The sequence below is a fragment of the Streptopelia decaocto genome (genome assembly GCF_964273445.1).
Source record: "Streptopelia decaocto genome assembly, chromosome: 7".
NCBI lineage: Eukaryota > Metazoa > Chordata > Aves > Columbiformes > Columbidae > Streptopelia > Streptopelia decaocto.
Window position 1 is genome coordinate 38,589,058 of NC_138661.1, and position 18,706 is coordinate 38,607,763.

General features: G+C 40.9%; 1 protein-coding gene across 14 annotated transcripts in view; it reads right to left on the bottom strand.

The window, feature by feature from the left end:
• Window positions 1-18,706, bottom strand: part of DPF3 (double PHD fingers 3) — a 163,300-nt gene that overhangs the window by 51,812 nt on the left and 92,782 nt on the right. For 10 of the 14 annotated variants that reach the window (XR_014184580.1, XR_014184581.1, XR_014184584.1 and 7 more), the window contains exons 4-7: window positions 11,728-11,855; window positions 7,737-7,832; window positions 6,658-6,696; window positions 2,962-3,040 (exon numbers count right to left, since the gene is read on the bottom strand). Coding sequence is in view for 7 of the 14 variants with exons in the window: in XM_082057994.1 (XP_081914120.1) it covers window positions 2,962-3,040; window positions 6,658-6,696; window positions 7,737-7,832; window positions 11,728-11,855 (342 nt within the window). In the remaining 7 variants the exon portion in view is untranslated. The remainder of the gene's footprint in view (window positions 1-2,961; window positions 3,041-6,657; window positions 6,697-7,736; window positions 7,833-11,727; window positions 11,856-18,706) is intronic. The other 4 variants (XR_014184582.1, XR_014184583.1, XM_082057997.1 and 1 more) reach the window with 1 other exon arrangement.

The following is an 18,706-nucleotide window of genomic DNA, read 5'->3' on the forward strand; positions in this document are numbered from 1 at the left end:
GATTTGAGGAAATTAGGTATTTCACGATTATGTTAGCAATTTTATCGATGTTTTAAATGGTCAAACACTTTATTTTGAATTTCTGATACAGTATTTGCTCAATAAAATCAATTAAGTATTTCAGAATATTTCATTCCACAAAACAAGCAATCAACCACTTCTTTGTAAAAACACAGGATGACAAAACCTTTTGAGTTTTGAGAACCTTCCTCCATATACCAATTCCCTTTTTCCAGTCATTTTTAATACTGAGATCAGGTTTAGTATCGGTGTATAGCTGAATGCCTCTTCCAAAAAAGGCAGCCCTTTTCAGAAATAACATTGCTATCTTCCAACACAAGGGGCAGTGTCAGCTGGTACTGCTCTTGCAGCATCTTACTGACACACAAACTAGGGGGTTTTTTTCCCATAACCTTTTTATTACTGATGAAACCCGATGATGTATTCTTGTTTCCCACAAATACAAATGTGTAACTTTGAAAAAAGAGAACAGTAGTTTTGCACCACAAGTCATTTTTGTGCCCATGCAGTTAAAATAAGAAATTTAATGTGGTTTAGATACGCTTATGCTTTCTTCTTTGTGTTCACCTTCCAAACTCAAATATCAGAACACTTGCAGAAAAAGCAACCTGGAGGTAAATTAAATAATATACAGGAAAAAAAAAAGTGTCAACCTGTTAAAGTAATTATTTATACCAATAATGTGACTAGAGGAATCATGTTTTTCTAAACAGGAAACATCCACTATTTTTGACCTGCACACTTCGGTGTAAAAAACCCCTGTCTGCCCAAAGCATCTGCACATGGAGTACTGCAAACCACTTTCTAACCTACCACAACTAGACTGAGATTTACCTAGAAAGATGCTCAGCAAATAATGTTGAAGAAATTACTGATTCAAGAAATCCACCAAAGCAGGAAAGAGGCCTCAACTTAAGCCAATTATTCACAATTAATATTTCTACAGAAAGTTCACAAGGGTATGGTGTTACTTCAGGATGATGGCACTACAATTGGTAGAGTTCTTTCCTTCTGCTCTACAGTCAGGTAAAAGAGTTCTGCTACCACATAACCCTTTTCTCAGCTATCTACAATGGGAAAGGAGGAGTCACTGTGTGAAGTCTGGATTCCAAAACTCCTTATGACTCACCTCTAACTATAAGTTTCCTAAAAATGAAAGAGATCAGCCAAACGAAATAGGAAAGTTTATATTTCCAAAACCAAAGAGGAAATTTATGCTCCAAAACGTAATTCAAGGCAAAATTCCATCAGTACAACAATGCACCAGAGCCTTGACTGCAGCCCAGATTTCTGCAGCCTGCTTTGATATCTTAGATGTTTTATCTACTCTGTGTAAATCACTACTATGCATATTGTGGGTTCTCTGTAAGATCCAAAAGCAAGGCAAGATCAGACAATAAAGAATCACTATGTTCCAAATGGCTACCACTGACAAGTGTTCTTGGATTAAGAAGGATGTTCCAGAAAAGAGATAAAGACAGTAATGCAAATACCAGGAGAGGAAAGCTGTGGATTTCAGAAAGATCCACATTGGGCTCCTAGAGAAGTCTTAAAAGACACATTTTAGTTCTTCCAGCACACAAGGGCAACTATTTAACCACAGTAGAAATCTCCCGACTCTTCATATCCTAAAGAGCTCTTCCTCCTTGATCATGTGTTCAGACACTCCCATTCTTGTGCAAGTCTCTCCATTTCTACTCATTGCCCTTAAACTGTTCACCTTGCTGAAGCAAAATACCCAACATCTCCATCACTGTGCTGTGCAGAGTCACCTGGTCTCACCATAAAATGATATTATTTGATCACATGGAATGTAGTTCTTATTTACTGTGCATATTTCTTATTTCTTCATGTTTTTAAAAACATGCAGGAAATACCCCCATAGACTGACACAATAACAGTTGGTCTTTTAAGATCAGGAACACTGCAAGACAGGTAAATAGTGAAGAAAGGGGGATTCTAATTGTCCTCAAAACGACCCAACATTTTTGGATCACAGAAGTGAAGACCTCCTGCTATTCTCCTATTAACTTCTGCTAGGTTATTGTCTTCTAGGATATAAGGCACCTGGTAGCACAAATTCTTGTTGCATGTACACTCTACAGTAAGTCCTAAGATGAGAGACCTCAAAAGCGTGTAAGATAAATGCCTTTCAGAGAAATGACATAGTGAAGCAAAAAAAGAGTATCTAAAGAAGAAGGAAAGCATCAAGGATTAGACTGTAAAAACACCCACATTGTGTCTCAAATACTAGACTCCTTCCTCAGGCTAGGACTCTTGTATGCTTCTTCAGTTTGGGCATTGGACTCTGGTATCGTTTCTCAGTTGAGGCAGTGTCTTATTTCACCTGGAGTCCCACTGTGAGATGTGAAACAGCATGGCCTTATTCAAAGGGAATATGTATCAAAATAAAAGCATTCCAATTGTGTTTGTTTCTTAGCAGGCCTCTACTCCTGATGATGCCACAAGAGTTCTTTAAGTGAGGGATGAGAATAAGACCTTCAAAATTTAGCCCAGTGAGATTTTAAAAGGACTGAAGGAAAGAGAATCACCAAATATATGAAGAGATACAATGAGGGTGAAGTACCTTTGTCGGAGATTTTTGAGTTATGCTTTTGTTTGTAACTATCTGAAACAGAGAAAGAAATAGAGGGTGAATCTTACATGGGGGAAAGGAAGACAAAAGGAAGATAAGCCAGAAAAAGAGAAGAAGAAAATATAAGAAATGATTTATTATAAGGCAAAGAGAAGTGGAGTCTTGCCGAGGACTTAATTTTATTTCCTTCATGCAGAGACACAAAGAGCAGCAGCAGCAGATGGCGAACATGCAAGTCAGAGAGCAGCAGAATATCTTGCTGGAAGGGAAAAGATGAAGCCCTGAGTGCACTGAGCTGGTAAGATCAGGCTGGAAGCAGAATCAGCTGTGTGGGTGCTACTTACTGTCACAAACATAGGGTTTGTCGTGATCATCCTGGGAGGCAGCATCATTCCGTCTCCTGCCACCTCCAGATCCCCGAGCCTGCAAGGACAAGAGGAATGTTAACATTATTCCATCATCCCTCAGGTCTCCTCATGCCCCTCACCCACCTATGTAAAATGTGCAACATAAACTAAACAAATCCTCAGCTTCCACAGAGGCTTGTCAAGGGTGGGCTTGACCTTTCATCCCCTAAGATATGCACTATGTTAATGGACCTTGTAACACAGTGGAGATCCCCTCCACAGATAACCCAAACTGTTCATCCATAGCAGTAGGTCACTGCCAGCATATATTCAGTTGAGTATCTTCACACATTCATTTCTGAAGATGTCCAAATACCTTGCTTAACTGAATATGAATGAATGAATAGATGAACAGGCGTTAGATGATAAATATAACCATTAAATCAGCCAGAAAACAGGCATCAAATAAAAGACAGGTAAAGTTATTTCCTTTAATATTTTCTGGGGGGCAGGGGAGGATCTTTGTTTTGTTTTGTTTTATTTTCTACCTGAAAAGCAATGCTTTGAAATGGCTTTCTGGGACAAAGATACCATGGCTAATTATAAAATGGAGCTTGGGTCAGTTAGTCGAAAGGTTTAGGTAACATGGCTACCTGCAATAACAGAGGACGGGAATTATCCATAAAGGTCTCTCTGCAGTTCTGTGTTCCTACAACATACCAAGCCAGCCGCCTTGGAAACTGAAAAGCTCTGTTTCTCCACAGCACAGACTGCTCTGTCCTGAGCTCCAGGGGTAAGAGTGGAATTCAGCATCAAAGCTACTTGGTCCTGACCCTTCTCAGCTGGGATGCCAACAAGGGGACATATCCGTCCAGTGGTGGAGGCTGTGATGTGGAACTGGGAACTGAGACGAAGCCTTCAATTCTTTCATGTTCACTAATGTACAGTGTGTAGATGACAATAATTTTAGACTTGATCTTTATTTGAGGAAGTGATCTGCAGGTGGATGGTTAGATAGCCCTTTATTAATTCTGCCAGATATTCTGTTCCTGAGTAAAAGCAAAAAAATTGTTTCTTGTGCTCCTTTTATTAAACTGTTGATGATTCTCACCCTAGACAAGCCACCTGACTCAATTCCTTCAAGCTTTTGCATGTGAAAATAAGAAAGGGACAGAGCTTCGTCAAGTAAAGTTGGAGAAGATGTAGAAATTCTGAGAATATTAGTACCACAGACACAAAGGGGTGATAGGAGCTCTGTCCCTCTTCTGTGGATTTGGGACTGAACTAGCACTATTTGAGCTGCATTCTGTTGGACACCTAAAGAGAAGGAACAAGGAACAGTTTTACATGGGCCTGCCAAAGTCTGTCAAAACAGGGATTTATAAAAACTTCACACATTATTTCCCTGGAATGGCTCAGGTCTAACTCTTAACAAAGTCCTGAGGGAAAGACATGGATTTGCAGCTGTCTGGATGGGGTAAATACTGTTAGGTATGATAAGTATAGCTCTGCCTTCTGCAAAGACCTCTGTGCAGATCAGCACACATGTGCAGAGTGAGATTTGTAAGGGTGAACTGAAAAGCAGTTTCACCCTGGAAAAGGCCCCAGCAACAACTGTTTGGTGGAAACAAGCTACTTTACTGACCATATCACATAAAATCATCTTACTAGTCTGCAATATTTTCTCTCTAACTGCCAGCTCTGTAAACCCCCCCTAGGCTATGAAATCAATCCTAGGCTAGTTCCTTTCTTCCCTCAATGCTGCCAAATGTGCTGCAAGCTGAATTTCAGTCTGTGGCAGCTCCTACACAACCCTCAGCTCATCAGAAAGTCTTCACAGAAACAAGTGATTTGCCCTCAATAAATATTTCTGCTGGTATCCAGATTAGGATCTAATTTCCCTATTCTACCAGCTGCATTGGCTTTTTAGGGCTGTGAAAAAGCTCTAAAGTCTTAATTTTGTCACTAGTCAGTAGATCTGACTCTGTTTACACACTGAGAATGGATCTGTTTAGTAAGAATGCACTTTTACATAGACACCTTTCAGAATAGGATGGTAATTTAAGGTCTGTTGCTCGGAGTTTCGCTAGTCTTACAGCCAGCTGTTTCCCTTCAAACCACTCTCTACAGAAAGGCAAGGGTACAGCATTCATGTCATGGCTGCACGTCAGACATACTTTTCCATGCACTGAACACACAGGGAGATTTTTCCAGTCGATGACTTTCAATGGGACTTGGGTTCCTAAATGTCTTTAGTGCCTTTGAAATTGTCCCATGGGATATCCAGCTGATGAGCAGACAATCTGTACAGGTGCAGCTGCATTCCTCTCCTGTCTCCTTGCAAACTGTTCTTCCCAGCTCCTACTCCATTCTCCCTGTGCAGCAAAGACACTAAAAACCTCCTTCTGTGAATCCATCTCTCCAGCCTTCAGTGTCCTTCCTAACACTCCCACCATTTCAGGCCTGGCCTTGAGGAGATTGTAAACCGAGCAGCTGCCCCAGAGACACTAAACCAAGCGCCCGTGCTTGCTGTCAGCACTCCAGTCTGTCCAATCCAGTCACCCACGACTGCCTTCATCCTCCTGACAGGATGCAGCAAAGGCTACGAGACTTAACGTGTGAGGCCTGGAAGCCATGGCATGGCAGCCTTGAAGCAGCCCTGAAGCAGCCAGAGAGAGTAGCCAGAGGGACAGATGGAGAGTCCAGGATTAAAAATAAAATCATGCTGTAGGGAAAGGAAAGGGCATGTGCGATTTGGAAAGTCCAGAGCAGTAATTCTGTCGCATTAATCCTGCAATGATGCTGTCAGCCCTTCTCACTCCTTCTCTGAGTCCCCAAAGGCCACACTCTGCAGGATCTAGTTTCCTATGTGTGTCCTTCCCCTCTTCTGCTCTCTAAAAATACCCTAACCACCTCCTTCCCAGAAACAAAGTGCTGCCCAGGTTTCATGTCCCCTATTTCAAATCCTTTGCCTCAATTCCCTACACTGGGTCAGGCTCACATCAGAAAAGGGCTGCTTGAAGAGTGGCAAAACCAGATGCAATTCAGGCTTACCAGTTTTCAACAGCTAGAGAATCTGGACCTAATTTTAAAATCCTAATTTAGACCACATTTTGCTTTGGTTATTCATGCCATCAAATAAAAATGAAAATTGCTCAAAGTATTTGGCACTCTTCAGACCTCTCTTTTTTGTACTGAATGAAGCCAGGGCACAAGCAGAGCAGGAGTTAGTTGCAAGAAAAAGGCAAGAGATCCTGCTGCTCCTGTACTTAATAGGGGCCCGCTTCTAGGGCAAAAAATAAGACATAAATTCATGTTTCAAAATGAATAGGACATCTAGTGCCCTCCAACTCCTTTCCCTACAATAGCAGAGAAAAAGTACCAGAGCCATTCTGAAACAGCTTCCTGAACAGAGGAGTAAAACTTCATATGTAACAGCAACTTCAGGACTTTGTGTAGGTCTGGAACACATGAATACAGCAAATTCCCTTCTCCTGAGCAGTACATCTCTTTTAGCTATTCACTCCCTTTCACTCGCCCTAACCAGCATGCGCAATTCATGTGAGAGCAACTTATTAGAAAAGAGTCATTAGCTTGGAATATTAGTTGATTGCTACAGTCAAGCTTGTGTGCATGTATTGATTCTAACTGCTGGGTTTGGTTACTGGTTCATACAAATTTTCTGAAACTTACATTTTTCTGGAAAATTTTTTTCCAGGTGGGGGTCTTTGGCTAAGAAAGAAAGAAAGAAAGAAACTGGTTCAGGTGATTTTGAGAATAAGGAAGGTGAAATATATACTTATCCAATTATTAAAGTGCTTTGATCTTATATTAAAGGACTTAAGCTCCAAAATAAAGAGGAGCAGAAAACTGAAACAACACAACAACAGAAGAAAACAAAAGAGAGGGTCTGATGCATAAGAAGTACATTGCAAGTATTCAGTGTGGTTTCGTGTCTCTTATTCAAAAGCTATTATATCCTGCTCATTTGGCCTAAAATGTGGCCCTTCTTGCTTGACTCCTACAAACACATCAAAAGGTACTTCTAGAGCTCCTGTGCCCCTGCAGCATCTGCTGGAGCCAAAGACAGATGAAAATGCTTGAAACGTCTGAGAATTGTGTTCATGTTTATTTAGATGCCTAGCTTACGGGGCCACAATTGAAAATGTTGATTCCAAGTTTTAAAATGTTGGCCTCATTACTCAGCTGGTGCCCTGCTGAAACTGTGAAAAGACATCTTAGGTAAGAGAAGGGACACACACTCCCATAAGGATAAAATATTGCCCATTTTAAGCAAACGGAAGATTTGCCATGGGCTCAAGAGGGCCAGTGTCAGCCACAAAGTGCTGCCTTGGAGAAAGCTGCAAAATGCATTAACACTGTTCAAGTTACTTTTGTTAATATTTTGGGGGCTGTCATAACTGAATTTGTTGCTTTTCTGTAACTAGTAAGCGTTGTTTTAAAATAAGAGCATTGTAATAGTAGGATGACATCATAACTATTACAGTTTATATTACAATTGTAAATACAACACTATAGTAAATTTACCCCAACTTTTTACTCTCAAAATAGTATTTTTTCCTGGTAATTGACAAAAACAAACTGAAAAAATATTACAAATCTTTGACCATATGACTGAAAATTACCTACAGTGTTATGATTATCATATATCCAGGGATATACACTTCTTATATACAGTACACATGACAAACATACACTAGAAAGCAGAGGTTTGCTTCCTTCCTTCCCATTCCAATAAACTCTCCACCTACCCGTCCTCTAGGCCTGTTCTTTCGTTTTGGAATATCTTCTTCCAAATCCTCTTCCTCATTCACTTCATCTGCATTTTCATCATTTTCTAAAACCCTCTGTGGTTGAACAGTAAACAGGAATGGTTAGAAGAAAAGAAGATGACACACACAACCAACTGCTGCTCTTTACCACAGAGACTGCAGTTGATTAATGATATAATGCCAAATCAGATCCCAGAACCCTTACTTCTTTCCACTAAAGCAAAATTTGCTTTCCCTTCCACCCTCAGTTCTCTGAGGAATTCATATTTAGAAATACCACTGATATCAGTCACCTATGAAAAAAAGGTTCCTAAGAAATAATAGTGGTATTACTGAGCACCGATATCCCAAGACAACACAAGTATTAGTATGTATAACTGCAGGCCCTGTCTGGGAAATTGTTTGCATGATTTTTTTTATTTTGTTTTTTGTACCTTAAATTGTTTTGTTTCCCTCTAACATTGAGAACGTACTCTAAGAAGACACGAATCAGTGGTTTTCTCCTTGGCAGCTCACAATTTTCTTTGTTTAGCAAAAATAGAGAGAAATCCTCCATATATTCCAGCATGTTTAGTGGATCTAGGGCTTACAGCACAGGTACAACCCTGTAATCTGGAAACAGGGGTCTTGCTGCATGGGAATGCTGAAGAAGTACAGGTCTTGCAGAAGTTAATAGGAACAACAGCAATAGTTCCTTCAATTAATTATTTAATAGGAACAAAAATTAATCACCTCGCATAACTGTGAGATGCCCAGGCCAGAGAATTTCAATCCTTTTATCTCAATCTTTTGAAACATAACCTCAACAGAATCAAACACAGGCTGGCTGCCCTGAAAACATGCACAACTCGGACATCACATGGACAAAGGCAAGACAAACCATCACAACACTGATATGGAAAATTGAAATCCCCTCAATCTTTGGCATGTCTGCTTGAAATACAGAAATGGGCCCCAGCCACTCCTGCCATTCATGCTGCAGTGCCATTTCATAAGGGACTCATCTGGAATCACTAACTTAGCTTTGCCACGCCACCATTCATCTAAATTGCAGCATGCAACTACAGTGCAAATTCAAATCAGTGACTTTAAACAGATGGGGAGGTGTTTCAGTCTCTTACTATATTGGTCACTTCCATATAATTTCTACTCAACAGCTATTTCAGAGCCAGCAGAGGGAGAACAGGAGCAAATCACAGTGGCTTTCTCCCCTTCCTGCATACCTCAAGCACTGAACTCTTAATTTGTGGAAAAGAGTACAACAGAAATTTTTTAAAAGCTTATATTTGGAGGACCCACTATGCAAATTCATTCTTAATTTACCAGCTAAATTTTTAAGACTAATATTGGACAGTGCCCCTTTTTAAAAGTACAAACAACTTTTAGAGCATGGTAGAGGATCAAGTCTTCATCTGGTTTTTGCTCTTTTTATTTTTAAATCTCAAGATCTATTAATGAGGTCACACCATCATGAGAGATAATTTCACATAATACTAGAGTACTAACTACTAGAGGGTGGAAAAGTTAAGCAAGTTCCAGTTCTATGCACATAAAAGGTTTCTTCAAAATTCATGCAATTACATATATTCATTGACTTCACCTTAGAAAACTGAAGCACTCAGAAAACATTTTACATGAGGAGACTAGTGTTATGTAAGAAAACATGCAACCTTACTGACATGAGTTTGTATTTTCACAGTGCTTCATATCTTAAAGTATCTCCAAAAAAAAGAGAAGGCTGCAACCATACCGTATATGGGAGGGGAAGGAGCTAGTTTACAACAATAATAGTACCCAAGAGCAAGTAAGAGAAATATTACAAACCACTTTCTTCATTTAAAATTGCAGCATCAATTTAAGAAAGAGATAATAAGTAACCAAGTGTGAATTTGGTGGGACTGCCAGGATAATGACTTTAATTCTTGACAGAAGGGGCATAGTCTTTCCAATGCACAGTGGAAAGGCTGTTCTAAGCCTTCTCCAGCAAATGATGGGGACACACATTCAACATCAATTTACTGCAGGGCAAAATCCTCAACCATGTTAAATACCAACTGTAACGCAGGTCCCAATGACTGCATCTATTTAGCAGGAGGTACCCTTACCCTTTTTAGCAAAGTAATTTTTCTTTTCCTATTCTGTCTTTCTAAAAGAGTTTCTCGGCCCAATGTACTTCAGTGCAGCTAAGCACTGAGTCTTCTTCTCCTGATGGATACTTTGAGTTTGAGAGGGTGGTAAGTGGCTGGGACTGAGGTGGGAATTACAATTATGTCTATCCCACCTTTTCAAGTTACAGCAGAACAGAACATGCAAAGGAACAAAAGAGAGATTTGCATTGTCTCATTTGTCATATGGATAAAAGGCACCAGTCATGATTTTGATCTGGTCCAGTCTAGCTGCTGGGTGCTGCAGCACGCACCAAATGCTGGCTACTAGTAAAGGCTTCAAGAAGTGTAGTATAGACTGAATCAAGATAAGCTGTGACTGAATAAGAAACAACAGCAAGACATGCTTCTTGCACCTGTTCTGATGAAACTAGCACCCAGGTGACCAATTACAGCTCCAGCAGTTTAGCCAAAAACTTTTTGTGTATTTTTACACACCCTCCCTGTTCTGCAATGCCCAGACTTCTGTTGGTTCCACCATCTCTGAAGTCTCTCTCCTTGAACTGCTGCTGGGGATAATTTGGGACATCAGATCACACAGCAACATCCAAAGGTACTTGTGGATCTCATAAGGATGCTGCACCGCGACTGCTTGGGACGTCAGAAGCAGGCATCAACAGAGCTTTAGGGCTCTCAGCTTAATAGACCCAGATATAGCACTGAAGAAGGACAGAGGGGACCTCATGCCAAGCTTTTCCCCACTCCATGAGCAGGGGAAGCTTCCTCTTTGTTGGTGCTCCTTTACCTGAGTAAGTGGGAACTGGAGAGCTAATTTTGCTTTACTTAGAAGGATGAAATTTCTAGCAAATAGACCAGTAGGACTGAGCTCCAAGTACTATAGACTTGATGCCCACACTCTTATTTCATTTGACAGGGGGCTGCCCACTCAGATCTTTACTAATTTTAGGAATAGATACAACATGTTATTTCTCAGCCAAAATTACCAAGTTTGACACACTGCCAATGGCTTTCACTAAAAATCACTAATAGACTCATAGCACAATAGTGTTTTAGCATCACCAAAGATTTAGTGCTGCTCCCTCAGGAGAGGCCCACTTTCCTAGCAATGGGAGATGTCTTTATAAAGCGATGTGCCCTTGTATAAGAACTTTTTATGTTAGCTGAATTCCTTCTATAACAGACCCAGAAATATGTTTCTACTTTTAATTGTTAAGGGATGAAATGGAAACTTGACAAATAACTTTCAAGCAATAAATAGTTTGAGGAGGCAATATTTTTCCTACATGCATCACTAATAATAACTGAGATACTTAAGATTAGAATAATTTTAATTATTTATTTTGCTTGTTTGCTTCCTGAAGCCTTCTTGGCAAAAAAACAAACAAACAAACAAATAAAAAACCACAAAACGGCACCAAACAAAAGCACACAAGGCAACAATACATTTTTGTTTACAGGCAGAAGCTGTGGATCCAAATTCAAATCCATGTCCAAATTCACTTTAAATATGAGACACTAAAATTCAGTTTATGGTTGGGAGTTGGGACCCATCTCTGCTTGTCAGTTTTATGCGTAATCATTTCACAGTGCTGCAAAACAAATTCCAGCACAGGAGCCATGCAGAACACAGCCAAAAGACTGAGATTCTTGTGACAGGAGAAGTGTGTGAGATCCCAAGTTCATTTTGAGCATCACAGTGTAGCACAATGGTTTGATAACATTTTGACAGTAGAATGACACACCTATCAACAGATGCACTGTTCTACCACAGGACAAAATCTGCTAGGCTTAGAGACTAGTTGTAAAATCCAGCCCTGCTGTCAGGGCATGGATTTCTCCTTTACCTGGATTTCTTGTATAGTGTCTTCCTCTTTAGTGTCCATTTTTTTCTCTATTCCCTCTCCACGCAGCAAAGCTTCCAGAGTTGTACTTTCTGATGTGAACCCATCTTTTTTAAGAGGCAGATCAACTTCTGAAAAACAAAACAAGGTGACTGTAGGTGTCTCCCCCAGACAGCTAATAAGCAGAAGGACAAAGACAACAAGCAGAAGACTGACAGACTTTCAAGCTTGTCTCTGAGAGTTCTTCAAGTTCTTCTTTTAACTGCTAAGGATCTCCACCTAGGATTCATGTCTATCTTACTGAAAACCTGGTATCTTTTCAATACTTTTGTGCATGGCCTACACCAATGAAGAATCACCAGCCAGCACAGCCGTGAGTACAGAACCCAGCCCACGGAAGAGGACAACCTCCAGTCACTGCAGGAAGAGCCAAAGGCTTGGGGACGCCAGGCCTAGGGCACAGGGCTCCAGAGATGGGGGGCGGTTAAGAGAAGCTCGATGCAGCTTGCCGTGCACCAGAAGAAACAAAGCCTTACTCCCTTTCCGAAAGCTGCCACTAGATTACAGGGCTGTGCAGCAGGCAGGCAAACACATGTTAATTTTAGCAAGAAGTTAAAATACACCTAAGAATTTTGTTTTCCCTGTAGATCCTGGCCTCTGCCTCACTTGTGCAGCAGTTCATTCAGAGCAGCCCTATGGTAGGGAGACATCCTGAACACCTCTTTACCTGACAATGCCAGGTGTGGATTTCTCAAGCACTCCTTCCCTTCTAAAATGAATTCCTTCCTCTAGGCTAACAGATTTATAAAGTAATAATGTACAGGACCAACGCTCACAAATCAGCATCTGGTGTTCTTATGTCATAGCTCTGTCCGCTTCTCATCCTTTAGGACTGTGTTGTGTTTCCCAGACTGCCTGAAGCTCCCGGCCTTTTCTATCGGAGTTATAAACTCTGCAGGGCAGAAATTCATGCGTTTATAAAGCCCCAAATCACTCCTGCAATCCAAATAATGAATGAACATTCCCACCTGGGACAGTAAAGTATAATCTGTTTCTTGGGGGCAATTGCGTCCCAGGAATATGTTTGTTCCATATATGAAAAACTCTAAGCCAGCAAATGATTCAGGGTCCCTGATCAGTGCTTCCACAACATGCTTGCTCAAGTCTTCTGAAGTGAGAGAGCATTGCTCAGCCAATAACCACAGAAAATCCAGCAAAGATTCCAGCAAAATCTATTCTATTCATGGAGGGAAAGGCTGAGTACAAACCATGCAGAAAACCCAAACCACTGGGATTTTCTAAGGAAACCCCCCCAGGACAACCCACACAATGGGATGGGGTCAACGGTGAATTGATCCTCCTTCCCACCACAAGGAGGTCTATCGAATCAATCCCCTGTTTCCAGCATTAAGCTCTGCACACCCACCACTTTATGCCGCCTTCCCCAACTTCTCCCTTACTTGACCTTTAGAAAAGACCGAGAAGTCAAAAGAGAATCATACAGATTTAATTTCCCTGTATGAACTCCTAGTTCCTCTGGATGCTAAACCTAGACATTTCAATTGAAATAAGGCATTTTAGACTTGATTTATGTGCAAATCCCGACGCTTGAATCTAAAGTCACTAAGGAACCTCCATAATCATCTCTGGCTGTGGGCTTGGCTTGGTTTCAAAGTCCTGTGCTTAGGTGCAAAAGGGCATTTGCTTTGTATTTGGAACCTTGTGGGACTGCAAAACCCAAGGGGTCATCATACATTCAGCAAGAGAAGATGCTTCAAGGAAGCTCAAGGGCATCGGAGACAAACATGTCTTCACTGTGACAAGCTGTGCCTGTCTCTGGATACCGGCACACTCAGCAAACAAATGCACTAGAGAAAAAGAATGAGCAAGGAAGGGGTGAAGGATAAGTAGAATGCATATTAAAGTAGAACTGCTTCCTGTTTGTTCAGAGATATTGAGCATTAAGTCAGAGGGAAAGGTAGGCTCTAAGGTCAAAAACCAGCAGCTGTCTTTGATAGGCATGTTTGTTTTTTGTGGTGCTGCTACTTCTCACCAGCAACACTCAGGGAGACTTTTCAGCCAAAACTCTCAGAGCGTTTTTTAATTTTTTAATTTAGCATCCCACTGACAAGGCGGCGTGAGATAATACTTTTATTCCCAGTTTACCGATGGGGAGGTTGAGTCACCAAAAAGTTAAGTTAGTGAGCAGGAAATCCATCAAAAAGAAACTCAGGGCAGCTGTCTCCTATCTGCCCACTAAGCTTACTACTAGTCAACTCCTTCATTTTCTTCTCCACCAGTAGCTTCTAGGAGTCCATTTTTGTTCCAAAGTAGCTCTAGAAAGTGAGAAACGGCACATGCTATCTTATCTGGAATGTAAAATTTACAGTTTAAAAACCTACAAAGGTCCAAAGACAACTTCTTAGTAATTAATTCATTCTTTGTAACGAATTCAGTCCTTCCTGGAAGCTGGCTAGTCTGTAAAGGATACAGTAAAGAAGACAGGAAATTAGGTTTCCAAACCACTTTTTGAATCCTCAGAGAAAAAAAGTCTCCAAAAATCTAAACAATGGTTCAGTTAACCTGGAGAAATTGTTAAATGCTACCAGAGATCATTAAATCCATTTCACTAAACCTGTAATTCACTCTTTCCTATTTAACTCCCCAGGATTTTCCCACAAAAAATAGAAAGGTACATTTTTTCTCTTATGCCTCTACCCTAAAAAAAAACGTGAAGCCAACTCAATGCCCGAAATGTAGTTTTCTGGTGAAAAATCAAGGCCTCCCCCGGACCACGGGAACTGCTGTACGGAAGCAAAGCGGGATCCATTCCACCCACCGTCCTGCTGATGAAGGCACCAGCCAATGTCAGAAGCTTCCAGCAAGGCCAGAGAGAGTCTTCTAGGCTTGAGAAATTAAGTTGTGACCCCGCAGCTTCTTCTGTTTGCTTTGACATTTGTTGTGCTATACTATGCAGTCACATCAGGTGCTGCAGAAGAAGGTATGAGTGTCTATCGGGAAAGAAATGCAAGGAAAATCATCTACCCTAATCCTACATGTCATCCTGATCTCTAACAGGTCAGTCCTGAGGGATACACGCAGTATCACTTGCAGTTATCCTAATTCTGGCTCTTCTGGAAATGCAGAGAATAGCCCAGCCTCTTCTGAATTTTGATACATTTTTGCCCTCAATGTTTTCGCAATTGAGTGAGTTCAATGTTGAACTGTGGTTTGAAACGAGCACTTTGCTTTATTGCTTCCCCACTCATTCTTGCTATGAGACAGGGAAAACAAAAGTTCCTGACCAAACTTTTTTTGTCATTCCTTTTTATTCCTCTCCTTTCGAAGATAAACAGTCACAATATTTTTTGTTACTCTGCTGTGGGAAGTTTTCCATATGGCTTTTTCCTGTCAGACCGCTCTAAACTTCCTCTGATTCTTCAACAACCTTACCAAAACAGACCAATACTGCACCTGATATTTCCAGATGAGGCCACATCCCCCATTTAAACAAAAGTATTACAGTATTCTTTATATTGCCCCTCAGGCAGTGTCCTGCAGCGTCCAAGCTGCATACTAAGCAGAATTAGGAACCTTGTAACAGGAACAAGAACTTCCCGTAAGCAATACTTCTAACAAATATGTGACAAATTAAAACATCCATCCCACCACCCATTCACCAAGCACATCCAGATTTCCCCGAGGAGGCACACACAGACCTCCCTGGCCACGAGGGCTCTAAATAACTTTGTACCACATGCAGATCTTTGTAGTTTACAAGGTACTCCCGCTCTCCAGCTTGTTCATTACTGTATTACACAACTTTGGACCAAACAACAAACCTTGGTGAACCAGCCATTAGCCTTTTCCTGTAACGAAAGTTCTTTCTTTCATTTTTTTCTTTGTTTCGTCTTTAATTCTAAAAGTTTTCATCTAAGACAATGCTTTGGTTCTGTTTGGAGGCCTATGCCATACCAAATGTCTTCAGAAAGTCTAAGTAAATTGTCAACCCCTTATCTATTAGTCCTTTACACAACATGCAAAGAATTTTGAGAAAGTAGCAAGATGTGCTTTTCCTCAGTAGGGGAAAAAAACCAACAAACTAGTCAGTTAGAACCTCCTATATCATTTCCCCGATGCTTTACTGCTTATACCTAATTACCGTTTCAATCAATTTCTCAAATGTTCATGTAGAATTTATGAGTCTTTAAATCCTTGAATCACATCCAAATCCTTTTTAAATATAGGTAATAACATGTGCTACCCACTAATTGTTCTAAATTCTTTCTGTTGTAACTCCTAGTTTGTATCACAAGCTCTTCTTCAGACATTGCAATTTCAGAGAACATAATCTTCATTAAAAGTAATAGCACTATAACTAAAAGCTTACTCTTTTATATAAAAATTTTAAGAAGGTGTGAAGATAAATTTCCTTTTGATTAGTATTGCAAATGCAACAGCACCTGGTTAGTGTAGGAGATACACAAAATAGTCAGAACCGGACAAAACGGACTTGTCAAATCAACAAAAATCATCAATGACAAATAAAATATTATTTGAGAATTCTTCCTGTTTTAATAAACCACAGTGTTATTGGTGTCACAGCTAAATATTGTGCATGTGTTATAATTCAAATATGTGATGTGTGTATGCATATAATTAAAATTTATGTTTCTTAACTTGGCAGGGTCCCTTTCATAGTGATTACATTAACGTGGTTACTTCCGCTTACCAGCTCAGTGCAGCAACCTCTCTATTTTTTAAGGTCCTAAGACCACAGTAGTAGAATCTGAACGAGCACCCACACCAGCATCATTCCTGTATCTGTTTTCTATTGAACTGCTGCCTTCCAAGGAAGCACATTTTCACAAATCCTACCAAATGGTGGGGTTTTTCAAATTTTGATTCACCAAAATAGCTGCAAATTCCTGTCCTTAAATATGCTACATTTGGTTTACAATGCATTGGGAGCTAAGCAACGTTTCTGTGTCTCTTTGAGACATAAATTAAAAACAACCATCCCTTTTTCTATACAGTGCAATGTATTTGTTTTACAATGGATCATTTCCATCTCCACAGTAGCAGCTGCCACCCAAGCCATCATCTCTGTGCACTCGTAAGCAGCTCCATTTCCAGTTCTAATTGGGAACAGAGATACTTATTGGGTGAGTTCCAGCATGATCTATCACGCCAGAGACAGCTACTATGCAAACCAAAGCAATCCGGCTTCCAAAAACCCTCTTAGACAAACACTGACTTTGCACACAGATTCTTGCATTTCTGTTTCTTGGTGCTGGTTTCTTGGAACATAATAAGTGCCAGAGGAAACTATATATTAAGAGTCCATGAAGTGCTGTTTAAGATGGATAAATCCGTGGATGTTATCTTAATAACCACTACCTCTTTAAAATCATATAGGTGGTCTAAAAAAGCCACCTAATTCACAGCAAACAGAACTACTGCTGAGCAAATGCAGCCACTAAGCTCATTAAGAGGATGTGGCAGGATGTGTCTGAAAGTGCAGTGCAGTGGCTCAGCAAGCAATTAAATCCCATGACAGTTTAAAATGAGAATCTATCAGTGTCACAAGAGTGTGAAGCCTCAGCATCTCTGCTGTTCCCACCCCCAGCGTTTTATTTATTATGGCGTATTGGGAACATGGGAAGTCAAAAAGATTATAATGAAATATGCCATATAAAAACCAGATTAAGCCTGCTCTTCTTTGGGGAAATATGCAGAGAGAGAAGCTGTCTGTTAGCTGTCGAGTTTGCAAAAGATACCATCTTTTGGGATGGTGCTCTCTGCCAGCAGACAGAGTGCCCCAGGGGAAATGGTGGTGAAAAACCCAGACAAGCAGCATCCATCCATCCATCATACGCTCATCTCCCCATCTCCAAGGCACAAATATAGCGTTAGAGTGCAAAGGGTGGGGGCAGGGGGGTGCAATCCCTTAAGAAAGAACGAGGAGACAATGCCTTACGTGAATAGCTGGGTTTTGTAGCCTTTCTGTGCGCATACACCCACTCTCCTTAGCTGGTTTACTTGCTTGCTTGTTATGTTCATGGCCCGTACAGTGATTTCTTACCATCCTTGGAATGTATGCATTCACAGCAGTGACCAGCACCAGCATCAGGTATACTAAAGGCAGGGCTCTTTTTTCACAAGCACACCTCCACCAGCACAGTGCAGCACGGATCTTCACTCCTCCTGCAGATCTGGATCTTCAAAACCCTTCTTTCCCTGCACCATCTACTGCTATCCTAGGGCAGATGATCACGTTATTGCTGTTATGCTTTAATCTTGACCTTCCACGGTCTCTGCTATCCCAGCCTGTCCTCCCAACACTACTGCAATTCAGCACCCATCTGCAGCAAACTTGTCAGTGCCAGTTCTACGCTTCCCATGCTCTCCAATTCTGACCCACGGGAGCTTCTGTCAGCCCAGTCCTGGGCCTCCCTGGGGACTGGGCTACGGATAACACAGACTCTCACAATGAGTCCATAAAGCCAAACAAATGGCCCTGGGGACTAGCAAAGATCAAATTCACTCTATTTTTAATCCAAGCCAGACACAATAAAGCCATGGCTATACTGGAGATTGTAAGACTACTCCAATAACTCTTCGTTTCCCCTGCCAATTCCACCCTCAAACCTCATGTATATTACTGCACTCTCAGGGTAAACAGGGTGGCGGTGAGAACAAGAATCCAGTGAAGGAGAATGATAAACCAGCTTTAGAAACAAGAGTACTTGAAAAGAGGAGAGTGTTTCCTCAGAAACACACCGTTTTGTGTGGAAAGCATAGTCCAGAGGACTATCTGCCATTAAGTGGAAACTCCTCTTCAGGCTGCAGCCATGGAATCCTGTAAAGCTCCCAAATGAATCACGGTAAACACTTGTTACAGATTTTAGGCACGAGTGAGGTCTGCTCCAGGGAGCGATGGGAGACTGAAAAATCCCTAGCAAAAAATCCCTGCAAAGCT